Source organism: Talpa occidentalis, unplaced genomic scaffold (assembly GCF_014898055.3).
Source record: "Talpa occidentalis isolate TD23 unplaced genomic scaffold, MPIMG_talOcc4v2.1 talOcc4.9, whole genome shotgun sequence".
In the NCBI taxonomy this organism is placed as follows: domain Eukaryota; kingdom Metazoa; phylum Chordata; class Mammalia; order Eulipotyphla; family Talpidae; genus Talpa; species Talpa occidentalis.
This window is the reverse complement of record NW_023605305.1, coordinates 8,020,371-8,032,847: the sequence shown is the minus strand read 5'-3', so window position 1 is coordinate 8,032,847 and position 12,477 is coordinate 8,020,371. Positions and strand designations below refer to the sequence as shown.

Here is a 12,477-nt window from a genome sequence, read left to right as displayed (position 1 = left end):
TTTCTCCTCTGGGGAGAACTGTTCTATTTTGTGCATAAACGACAATTCAGGGATCTTGTGTTATTCTGAGATAATGTCCCAGCTTCCCCAGACGACTCAGCTGATCTTTAAGACTGGCTGCTGTGTCAACTCAGAATGGAAACTTTTTCCACGGTATCTGTCGCAAAGGGTGATGCAGCCTCATCGGTTAGGGAACGACCATGGCGATTATAAGGATCTCATCCCCATGTTGCTCAACTGGTTTATAAACCAAGTGAATCTAATACATTTAGATTCCCTGGGCCGTGGGGTGGAATGGAAGAATGGACTAAATACTCAGCAAACACAACTTCCGTGGATTTAAATCCAGCCCCTAGCATCTCTGTCATCTGAGTTGTGACTTACTAGGATTAAACAGCAAAACAATCCTAAAGAATAGCAAGATATACCTTCATCAGACATTTAAGGACACTGAAAGGCAGCACGGCGTCATGCCAATGCAAAGCCAAACTGCCCAGGCTGAAATCCCAGCGTTGGCAAACACCAAGTGTGGGACCTTGACAAGGCGCTGGAGAGTGGCTAGGCAGCTGTAGCAGGGGTGGCAACAGCACCTGCCTCAAGAGGCCGCAGTTTAATGAGTCGATATTCAGAACAGTGCAGGTGGCAAACTCTCAATAAATATAAAAGCTATTGTTATTAATATATTTATTATCACCATCACATTTATATTACTTTCACGTCATTACATTGAGCATGTCCAAACTGTCCTTATTATTTAGAAATGCTTTTCCCCAAATTCAAATCTTCTCTGTGTTCCCTGCCCATTCAGTCGTTCAAAGTGGGATACGGAGTTAATCCTGACTCCTCTTCCTTGTTTCTCACATTCAAGTGGCCCACAGGAGCCAGGTCCCACCACACCTCCATGATGTTACCTCCGAACTACCTGCTCTCTGCCTACCCGCCTAGTTCAGGCCAACAAATATCTTGCCGGGGCTAGTAACATCCCTGCCTTTCCCCTCGACTTCTTCGATCTGTCCTTCCGATGCTTTTAGCAGTGAGCTTGCTGGGCGTCGGTCTGATAGACCTTCCTCTACGTAAAAATGTCTCTGGGCTTTACTATATACAATAAAACAGAGGCCAGCTTCTGTGGTTGGGGTATAAGGCTCTTTGTCACTGGCTCCCAGCAGGCTCCTCCCGTCTCGTCTATGCCCAGGTCACAACCTGTTGCTGGCTCACCTGCGGTGCCCTCGGCTTCTCTGCTGTAGTTCCCGCTGCCTGCAATGTTACTCCTTCATTGCACCACCCTCCCCCACCCCACCGGCCCCCCTGGCAACCTGCAAGCATCTTTCAAGACTTAGCTAAAGTAAGTCAAAAGTCAGAGCTTGACAGTCAGTGAGTTGAAGAAAGTGGATTAACACATTTAAGAAAGATTTTTAAAAGGAGTTCATAAAATAGGTGCTTTCAAAAATTTTACTTTGGTTAACCAAAATTTCTGGTTAAACATTTAATATTAATGAATAATATATTTATTAATTTATTAATCAGGCTCTTAACATAAATTTTTCTCACTTAATCTTCATAAGAATGCTGTTGGTTTGACATTATCACACCTATTTTGGAGATGAAGAAACTTGGGTTCAGTGATTTGCCTAAGGACATGGAGCTGACATTTGGGTGCTGGTATGACCCTCGTGTCTGTGACAGCTACCACCAAGCTGTGCTCTCACACCCTGTATTTGCCCTGCATGTTTAAAGTATAGTGTTGGCTCTGTCCTGACTTTGATGTAAATCATTACCATCCTAAATTATGCAATGGCTTAAGGTTTATGTTTGGGTTAATGTCAGCTCTTAGCCTAAAGAGGTTAAGTCGTTTTCAGCACTCCAGCTAGCATGACGTAACATGCAATTGCTCTCTGTGATGGAGCCTTTCAATCTGGTGGCTCCCAGCTGATCTCAACCCCTTGGTCATTCATTCTGCACCAGCGGCAAGCATCCACTGACTGTTCGCCAAATATAAGGTATTGTGCTAACGCCTTCACTTTCTAAGACTGTCTTTATCCAACTGCAGGAAAGTATTTTGGTCAATGTGGGTACCTGAGAGCTTCTGAATGACAGGTTGAAAATTTCTGTCTTAGAATAAAAGAACTGTTGGTTTTCAGTGGACACTCCCTCCAGGAAGTCCAAGCCCTTGAGCCCCCATGGCTGAGTTTCTCCCTTTTTGGTGACTCAAGACTAGGCCTGCTAATTCCTAGAAAACACACACATACATCTAATGCAGTAATTCCAACTTTTTGGAGTAATTAAAATAACCAGAACACTAAAATTTCCTTGGCATTAGTGGTAACCAGGAACAAAGTTACTAGTGACCTAGAATGGGAACCCATGACCATAAGAGGGTGAGGGGCTGAACCGTGTCCCTTCGCCTTGCACAAATCCATATGTTGAACCCTGATCCCCAATACTTCAGAATGTTACCGTTTTTGGAGCTAGGGTTTTTAAGGAGGTAATTAACTTAAAAGGGGGTAACTAAGTTGGACAGTGATCTAATATGCAGAACACAAGGAGAAGGCAGAGATGACCGCGTAAAGACACAAGGAGAAGGCACCATCTCTGAGCCAAGGACAGAGGTCTCTGATCTTGGACTTCTAAGCTCATGAACTATGAGAACATTAAGTTTCTGTTGCTTAAACCACCTGGTTGGTGGTGGTGTGCTGCGGCAATCCTAGCAAATGAATAGACTGAGATCACACATACCGTAAACTTAATCTATAGCTCTTACAGGGCTGACATTGATGCTTGAGGGTTGCTTTGTTGAACCAATAATTTTTAAGCTCCTTTTTCTTATGTAAGAGGTCCCCAACTAGAAGTTAGGAGACTATACAGATAAAGCAAAGCGAAAGTGGTTTATGATAGTTCCCCTTTCTGAAAACACATACGTCGTCACGAACTTGTGAGGAGAAATCACATGAACTGCCTTCTTCCCCAAATTTCCATAAAAGTAAGGGTATAAAAGTCACCTTCTCCTATATAAACATCTTCCAATGAATAAAATGATCTTACCCAAACCTTCCAGTTCTTGAACGACTTCTTTCCAAACGGGCTCGATGTGGATACAGCTGAAGCACCAGTCTGAGGTGATCTTGATGAGGTAGGGTTTCTTGAAGCTATCTGGAACCACTTCATTCACGTAATGTGAAAAGTGCAATAAATACTTTTCATCAATTGAGTCCCGCCGCTCAGAATTAAAAGGGAAGTGAAAAAAAGATTCATCAAAATAAAAATTTTCATGGAAATGGCGGAAGCGATATTCTCGCTGCTGCTGCTTCTGGTAGCCCTGGTTCTCTCCGGCATCTCCATAATGATCATAATTTGATCTCTTCTCTTCATTGGAAAGAATCTATAACAAAAGAAAGGACAGAAATGAAAATAAATTCACACAAAGGCCTTTCCTGTAAGCAGCTTGTAAGACAAAGGGAGAAAATAAGTGTACAGACTATGGTGTGATTAGATATTCTAAATGCAGTCATTCAACATGCCAGCTCTCTCAATGGAAATATTCAGTGTTTCAAGACTGAAACATTTCAGACATTTATGTCTATTTTTTTTTTAAAGATTTATTTATTTATGCATACAAGAACTGGGGTACAGGCCAGATGCACGGGAGGGTGAGAGGATTCACCAGAGACAGAGGGGGGAGCAGAACAGGCAGACAGATGAAACACACAGCTGAGGGGAGCAGAGGGCCAGGCAGGAGAGGTCTGCTCGCCACACGGGTTGCTCCGAGGCCGGCAGGGATCGAACAGGCACTGCAGAGGCCGCGGACAGCTTCACAGCGCTGCGCTCAACCACTTGCGCCACCAGGGAGGCCCCAGACATTTAGGTCTTTATGCTCATCTTGCCTTTAAAGATTTTGAGCTATCATAAGACTAAAAACACATCAGCAAAACAAACAAAACATAACTTTGATCACTAGGGCTCAACTGTACGAAAATTGACTCAGTCAAATCATGTAAGTTGGAATAATTCAAACCAAGATATGAAAGCTTTGAACACCAAAAAGCAGCCACAGGACTGAGTTAAGACCTTGTATGTTAGCTGACTTTGTTTCACTTAGAATTAACTTTGGAGACCCTCCCCAGTGGTGCACGGGTTGAACATAGCGCTCTGAAACTGCCCGCAGCCTCTGCAGAGCGGGTGCGATCCTGACCAGCCGGCGAGGGTCCCACATGGCACAGCAGACCTCTCCTGTCTTGCCCGCTGCTCCCCTCAGCAGGGTATTTTGTCAGTCTGCCTGTTCTGTTCCCTGCTCTGTCTCTGGTGAATCCTTTCACCCTCCTGTGCATCTGGTCTGTACCCTGGTTCTTGTATAAATAAATAAATAAATAAATCTTAAAAAAAAAAAAAAAAAAAAAAGAACTTTGGAATAGCAGATGAAAACTCTCTTCTTGCTCGCTGCTCCTCTCAGCAGTATATTTCTTTCCTGTGAGGAAGCTAGGGACAACTGAAGGTATCTGATTGGGCTACACGCCAACATGACTGGAAGGTTCCAGGTGCCCTCAAAGGTCACTGTGACCCGATCGGGTGGAGAACAGCCTTTTCTTCCTTTGAAACCTCTGGTGGGCTGTTTGGCATGTGGATGACAATTGAAGGGGCGTGGCTTGGGAACCCCTAAGTGTCCCTGAAAGGTGCCAGGGAGCTGGGTAGTCTGCCATGGCCACGATGGTGGGTGATGAAATAACTCTGGAGTTCAAAATCGGAGCCCTATCTTAGGATGATGTGCCATGCTCTGATCTAAGCACTACCTGCTGAGGAGCACTGTGCCACTCAAATCTGGAGGCCTGGGACCTGCCTTTTATAGACATTCCAGACTAACCTACTTAAGCTGACATACTGGCAAACCATTAGTTCAAATGTGTCTGTGGCCTTGTGCCACTTGAATAACCATGGGCAAACTGGTCTGGGATCCTTTAATATACATTTCTAACATATGAGCTGCAAAAGCAAACATGTAATGTAAGTTTCTAAACAGGAAATAGAGACAAACGTTCAGGATAATTCTGTAATTCCAATCAAAGCATTTAAGACTGGCCAGTTTTTTGTCAAGGGCTGTAGTGTTCAGGCACTAGTTTCAATATATTGACTGTGGCCAGACAGGTGTTTGCTCAAGGGATCATGCCCTTTTGGAGAGGACTTTACAAAACGATTTCCTGGGACACGTTTTATAAGAGCTAATGGATGCATCACAGTTTGACATGATACCTCGTAAGCCTTGCTAATCTGAATGAACTTGTCTTCTGCTCCAGGGTCTTTGTTTTTGTCAGGATGCCTGAAACACAAACGAACAGGCTATGAGAACGGATTTAATGTTTTACCCACAGTCAAGTCACATCCTTGTATACACAGTTCACTATCTCAGAGGCAGATGGGAGGCCATTTTGTGAGGACGGCTTCTTAAAAATAAATGGCAAAAGCAATCAGTTGCTTCACATGACTATTAATAAATGAAAGCTTGAAACAGGTAATTTTTTCCAAAAGTGCTTCAGCTGGGCACAGTTAGAAGCACCCGCGAGCATGCAGCATTCACTGAGGATGTGGGGAGAGGGGTCTTTACATGGATTGCTCCCCACCACTGCCAGAGCTAGCTCAAGGGTAGACACTGTTGGCAGAGAGCAGTCTCTCGCGAAGGGTTAGAATGCTGCCAGCGTAGACGTTTCTTCCCATGACTCAGGGAGACACAGCAAACAGTTTTTAGGATGCACCAAGGATTTGCTTAGTAGCAACCATGTTCCAAAGAGTGTTTTGCTGTTGACATTCAAAGGCCAACACTGTAGTTTCCATTATTCCTCTGGTTACCCCGTTCTGCCTGTGCTTCCCTTTCACCTACACATGACCTATTCAAGTTTTAAGATGAACAAGTTTTAAGATGCGAGAAGTCTCCAGTTTAAGTACTGTAGTGACTTCAACTACTATTAGAGCTAATGTTTGCTATTCTACACAGTCAGCAGTGAACTGTATCCATCTTGCAGTTATGTATTATCCTGTGTTGACACCAATTTCAGTTTTGGGGGTTTTAAAATCCTGGAAAGTAGGAGCTGGGTTTTACTTTCATAGAAAGTCCCAAGATGTAAATTGGTAACTTGTCAATGTTCATTTTATTTAGAGACTCTATTATAGAGTTTATTCTTTATTGGAATCACTTCTGCTACTTCTAGTAAATTTCCGCTAGAAAAGGTTCTGGAATGAGAAATAATCCATTGGGAAGCAAATAACTACTAAAAACAGCACTAGGTGCACCCAAATTTTAAAAAAATAAAGTGTAAGATTTGACCAACTTATTCTAACAGGAACCTATTTTAATGAATTATACCACATATTCTGATTTCTCTAAAAAGAAGTTAGCCTCAAGCAGCTGGCTATTTCCCTACATTAACTCTTTAATCCTGGCTGTGAATGTTAGGGGAACAGCTGCAGCCAGGCACAATGAAAAGTGTGACTTAAGGGGACAAGGTGGTGGCTCCAAAGCATGTTTCTGGATGACAAAAACCAAATTAAAAAAAAAAAGTGTTCTCAATATTCAAACTTAGGCCAAAGGTTGAGAAGATAAAAATTATGCAATCACACAAATGAAGAGTTGGCACATAGACCTCTAGGGAAAGAAAGGTAGGAAGGGGCTTTTAGGGAGACTGAACTGAAGAGAGAGTCTCCAGGGCAGCTGGGGTAAAACCACAGGTCCTGAAGCAGAGGAAACCAAGGCCCAAGAATGGGCGGCAACCACAAGACTGTTTCAGCTTATAAGGAATATTTTCCTAATCGTAGGAAGAGGCCACAAAGTTGAAAACATTTAGAGAAGCATAGACTCAGTGCTCGGAAGGACCATCCAATACACACATGTAACATTTCACAAACTGCCATTAATCAACAGCCTTTACATTTCAAAGCAAAGACTTTTTCTGGTAGCTATGGCTGTGCAGCTGCCTCTTGGGGAATAAAAATGAAGGTTGAAAAAGTAATACAATAAAGTATCAGACAGTTCAATTTACTGTTCAAGTGACTGTTCATATCAGATATGATTGTCTCAAATCAAATTTTATGGCATCTTTTTCTGGGTGTGGAAGGAGTTATGTTGCCCAAGATGATGACAAAAAAAAAAAAAATACCTATGATAAAACTGAAAGTAAATTTAAATAGCTTTACCAAGCCCAGGGGAAGCTCTTGCGAAGTCTGAGAAACACAGGTAAGTAGCACAACAGAGTAGAAGGTGACTATGAATCCAAACCAACATTAATCCCAGAACTCATTCTGAGAAGCCAAATCAGAGAACACTGCTGTTTCCAGCGGATATGAAACCATATGCAGCCACTATGAAGGGACACAAGCTATTTCAGTGATAAACACTGCCACAGCCAAAACAGCAGAAAACAGTAAAACTGTGAAAGTATAAAGGTAAAGCAAAATTTTAGACTTCCACTGGATTGACTATATATTTCTACCATGATGAATTACTCCTACAGAGAATCTAATTAAGGAAGAGAAGCATGTGATTCATTGAATTAATATCTTAACACCCTTTTCAGCTCTGGAAGACAGACAAGACACAGCTACATTTTAGTAAGTCTTACTTACTCAAGTTCTCATTTCGGTTTTTAAATGTTGTCAAAAGCCAGACCCTGTCCAAATGAATGTTGCTACCTTATGAATGAACTGTGGGTTTACATATTTTGCTTTACATATAAAGAAGTGTTGTAGAAAGCAAGTCTGCCCTAAAGAGGGTCCCTTGGACAAGGTCCATGCATAATTAGAGTTTATGTTTTTAGAAACCTGTTTTGGATTCCTAATGATATATGGTCTGAAATATCTATGTATGTGAAAGATTGTATTTTATTTATTTATTTATTTTTTTTGTGGGACCCTCACCGGTGGCCGGGGACAGAACTGGCGCTGCAGAGGCTGCGGGCAGCCTCGCAACCCAGCGCTCAACAAATGCGCCACCAGGAGAGGCCCTGAAAGATTGTATTTTAAACTATCTTTTACTGCAACTATCTTGACTGCAACCAGTTTAATACTAGAATCCATCTCTCACTGAAGAATGATGGTGTCAGGCAGGGTCTGCCCAGCTGCACAAAGCAGCTCTGCTCCTGTATAATTTCCTACACACCCAGGCACTGACCTGCTCACTCTTACTTCTGTCCAGATGGTAAGTGATTAAAACACAAAAGAGCAAATAACTACCTATGTTATTTGCTATGCAGTAGGTCGACCTATGGGACTGGGAGATAATGCAGAGTAAACAGGTCTGAGTGTGGATTTCCTCACCCCAAACAGGACAGTACTATCCCCCCTCAGAAGGTAATTATAAAGTTTAGATGAGAGAAAAAGCATAGAATCTGGGCCCAGCATGCAGTAGGTGCTCACTGATGGTTCCCCTCAATACATATGGTTGGTTCACCCAGCGTGTATGTGTCTTTTCCATCCTGTCCTCCTGTTATATGACCCGACACATCCACTCTGGCATGTCCAAAGCAGTGGAGTAAGTGACCATATGTGTGTGCAAATAACATTTAAAGTTATTGCTGTCCTGCTAATTCACAAACACTTTCATAGTTATAGGCATTATCTGCTGGTAGAATATGACTCTTCTATAAGATGATTTTAAAAAAGGTAATTTTTAAAAGGAATGTGCTCAGTTCCTGAATATTCTTTTTTTTTTAAAAAAATTGAGGGCAAGAGTTTATATTTTAAAAATTTTTGGAAAGCTTAAAAATTAATAATCTAGAGAATAGGAGTGGCTAGTGTCCCCTTTGGCAAGGACACTCATAAAGAGCTGCTTTATGAATAATATATCCTGGGAAGGGCAGCTTATCCTTTGTTGATTACATCTATATTTAAAAAATTAAAGTTCCAGCCTACTTTACTTTAACATTAAATACATTAACAGTAAGGCAATACTTGAAGGCAATTCTTTAAGCCACAGAATTCTTAGAAGGGGGTTTCACAGTAACACAGGCTTTGGGATCTTATTCCTAAAAATGACAGAATAACACGAATATTCGTCCTCCCACATAAAATACTACAGACAGATATATATATTATATATTTATTGAATTAGAAACAGAGACAAATAAAAGCTAAGCATAAGGCTCCATTATCCTGCTAAAACTGCTTAGCTTATATTAAACTTCTATTTCTTTGTTTCACCTACCATTCCCGGGCGAGCTTCTTATAAGCCTTTTTAATATCGGCCTGACTGGCTGTTCGGCTGACCCCTAGGACTCTGTATGGGTCAAAATCCAACGCAGACAGAATTTGCAGGATCAGAACCAGAACTATCAAGAACTGCCAGGAAATGCTCAACTTTTTCACTTCCATTTCTCTTCCTTTCCAGAGCTGAAATGATGGAAGAAGCAATAAGTTTCAGTGGTAGAAAGCGGGAGAGTCTTGCTTTTTTAGGTAAAGGTATAAGATATATAGATGAAAAACAAAACAAATAAAAGATATTGCGCAGGAAAAGTGTCAAGTTGTTTGACCATATCTTTTAAAATCCACAATCTTGCTGCTGTTTTTGAATATCACAAATAAGAACTATTAGAGATGAAAAGGTGAGTAGTAAGAATTCATCGCAATTTTCTAGACTCCTCGGATCAGAAAAGCTTTGGAAATGACTGAAAATGAATGAAATGAAGAAATAATAAGTGAATGTGGGAAAATATCATAGGAAAACCCAGGTGACGACATCGCAAATACACTTTCACTTATTCTGGCAATAATCACTTATACTTCAAATATGTGGTTTAAGGATCACTCCTTGAGTACATGCTAAATATATTAGTGAGATTCACCATGTGCAAAATTACAAAATGGGATAGTTGTGTTGCTCTTAGGGATTAAAAAAGTACAAATACAAAATGTAAGGTACTCTCAATGGACTGTGCAGTTAGAACTTATTATGCTTCAAATCTCTTCCTTCTCACTATGTCATTTGAACCAGAAAATGAGCTGTTCTTTCATCATCATCAATATGGTCATTAACAATGAAGATCTCAGATGAGAAAAAATTTAATTTTCTACATAAAAGGGGATTATCAGTAAAGACTGCACACGTGGGTTTGGGAAATAATCCTGATTGGTTAACCAACAAGGTAATGCTGTATTGCACAGACACTGACACTCCAGGATTACGATGTCTGATATCACACAATGATTTTTTTTCAAGGGCCACATGGATCTTGACTTCTCATACATGACTGAAGTTGTCAGGTTCAAGTGACTAGTGTGACAACTTACCTAAGGTGGGCAAAGGTGTAACAGTGGTGGATTTTGACAGTGGGTATCTAAATGCTGCCCAGAGTTCTCCGAAACAGATCAATCTGATGGCCAATGCTTAGGACCACAGGGGTGTTGAATAAAATGCTAAAGCAAACGATTATCTATCTATTCTGTCCTGCTGAAACTCGGGGAGGTGAAGCAGTTACTAGCTGAGCACAGGCGCTCCAGAATCAGGGGACAACCGGAGCTGTCCTCCCCCAGTTTATGACCTTGGGCAAGTTCCTTAAAATTGCTAAGCCTCAGTGTCTTTATTCATAAAATGGGGCTGAATAACGCACCCTGAAAGGATCCCCAAGGGAGGTAAAGGTAAAGGTGAAGCAGAACACAGGGTCAACAGTCAATAAGTGTAACTTATTACTAATTTTTTTCTACCATGCAGTGCAACTCCTTAAGCCCTATTCAACTGTGCCAGTCGCTCCTCCTGGAGGCCCCAGCGGCCGCGGGGGAGGGAGGCGCGGGCTGGGAAGTTCTCGCGCTGACCGCTCCACGGTGCTGGCCTCAGGGCAGGAAGCAACCTGCCCAACAGGTAGGCGGCCGCCCACGGCAGTGTCCCCCGGACCAGGCGGCCGCTCCCAGGTACAAGCCCTGGAGCTCAGTCAGCCCCTCCTCGAGCTCCCGCCGGAGCCTCCCGCGGGGTCCCCCGCCCGCCGCCCCCCGAGAGCCCTGGGCCCGGCCTGCCGGCTTTGGGCGCCCCCCCACCCCGGCCCAGCGGGAACCCGGAACGAGGAGGAATTGAAGGAAGATCGGAGACTGCCCGGCCCTGCCGCGCGCCACGCCGGGAAGGAGTTACCGGGATGGGGCACCGGCCTAGGCGGCTGCGGCGACCGTGCTCCAGTTAGTCCACCGAGCCGGGAGCCTCCGCTGCACGCCAGTACTCGCCGGGCCTGGGAGGGGAAGGCGGTGGGGGCGAGGCAGTGGTAGTCACGTGATATTTAAAGGCGCGGCGCACCGTAGGCGCGAACCGAACGGAGTGAGGGCGACTACTTCGCGAATCCGTTTGACCCTCGCCACCTGCCGTCTGCGCGTGGACTTGGCGCGATTGCCATAGGAACGAGGCGCGCTCTTTGGCTGGATCCAAAGGGATGTTCGTGACCAAAGAGGCCAAAACGTTGCTTCCTAGCGAGGCAAAGTCGCGATGCATGACGGGATGCCAGAAAGACCTCCCCGGTCCTGAGCCGAGTTTCCACTCCTACCAGGAGATGGCCCTCGTCTAGCAACAGTTGCCAGGGTGGGGAAGCAATTGCTGGTCCCTCTTCTCTTTAACCCTATTCATAGACTCCAGAAGCGTCATCCTTGGAAGAGACCTTAGGGATCCTTACTTGTCCAACTCCATATGGCGATGGGGACCCTGGAGCCCAGGAGGGAGAGGGACACTCAAAGCCTAGAAACCAGGACTCCTAGGCCGTTTGCAAGAAAGAGCTGCACCCTAGAATGGGCCAGGCCCTGCCCTAGCACAGGGAGGGGGTGTCTGTGGCGTGGTGGTGGGGTTGGGAGACAGTCGCAGGTGAGTGAGGTGACCGTTCACTGAATCAATGAGCTAGGTCCCTTGGGGCTATACAGAGATTTCATATCCTCTTCCCCCCCCCGGGTTATTTATTTTTAAAATCTCCTTTGCTTTTTTATCACTAACATGCTATATCGTTTATTCATTCACACCTGTCTCCTCCTCCCAGTGGAATGGAGCGTCTAAGGGCAGGACTTTTTGTGTGTTTGCTCACCTGTATATTCTTGGTGCCTGCCCGAACCTTGACACTGACAAGATCTCAATAAATACTTTGAAATAAGTGAATACATGGGGTTGAGACTTTTCTGCTCTAGGGAGTGCATTCTGCAGTGACTTTGAACCAGGTGGAGGTTTAAATCCTGCCTGGCCCCCTCCACTGACTCCCCCAGTGGCCGTGAACGGGGGTCACGTCCCTGAGCCCAAGTGTTCATACCTGGAAAACGGGACAAAAAGAGGGTCGCAGTGAGGGATAAACGAGGTAACGCCACGGAAGTGAGCACGTGCCGCGGGGTTAGCAGATGCCCAGCGAAGCAGGAGCGCGTTCTCGGGACTCGGAGATGAGCTGCCCACACCGGGAGTTCAAAGGCCTGGATTCACGAGGTTTTTAGTACTTTTTTTGGTGGGAGGTGCTGGGGTCCGAAGCAGGGGAGCGGGTACGGGAAGGTGTATAA

General features: G+C 44.1%; 1 protein-coding gene across 1 annotated transcript in view; it reads right to left on the bottom strand.

Annotated features, from left to right (window-relative positions):
• The window catches only part of DNAJC16 (DnaJ heat shock protein family (Hsp40) member C16), a 31,169-nt gene extending 19,938 nt beyond the window's left edge, over positions 1 to 11,231 (bottom strand). The window contains exons 1-4 of the mRNA XM_037498254.2: positions 11,093 to 11,231; positions 9,179 to 9,363; positions 5,239 to 5,305; positions 3,040 to 3,376 (exon numbers count right to left, since the gene is read on the bottom strand). Coding sequence (XP_037354151.1) covers positions 3,040 to 3,376; positions 5,239 to 5,305; positions 9,179 to 9,345 — 571 coding nt within the window. The 5' untranslated portion in view covers positions 9,346 to 9,363; positions 11,093 to 11,231. The remainder of the gene's footprint in view (positions 1 to 3,039; positions 3,377 to 5,238; positions 5,306 to 9,178; positions 9,364 to 11,092) is intronic.
• Between the last annotated feature and the right edge of the window lie 1,246 nt (positions 11,232 to 12,477).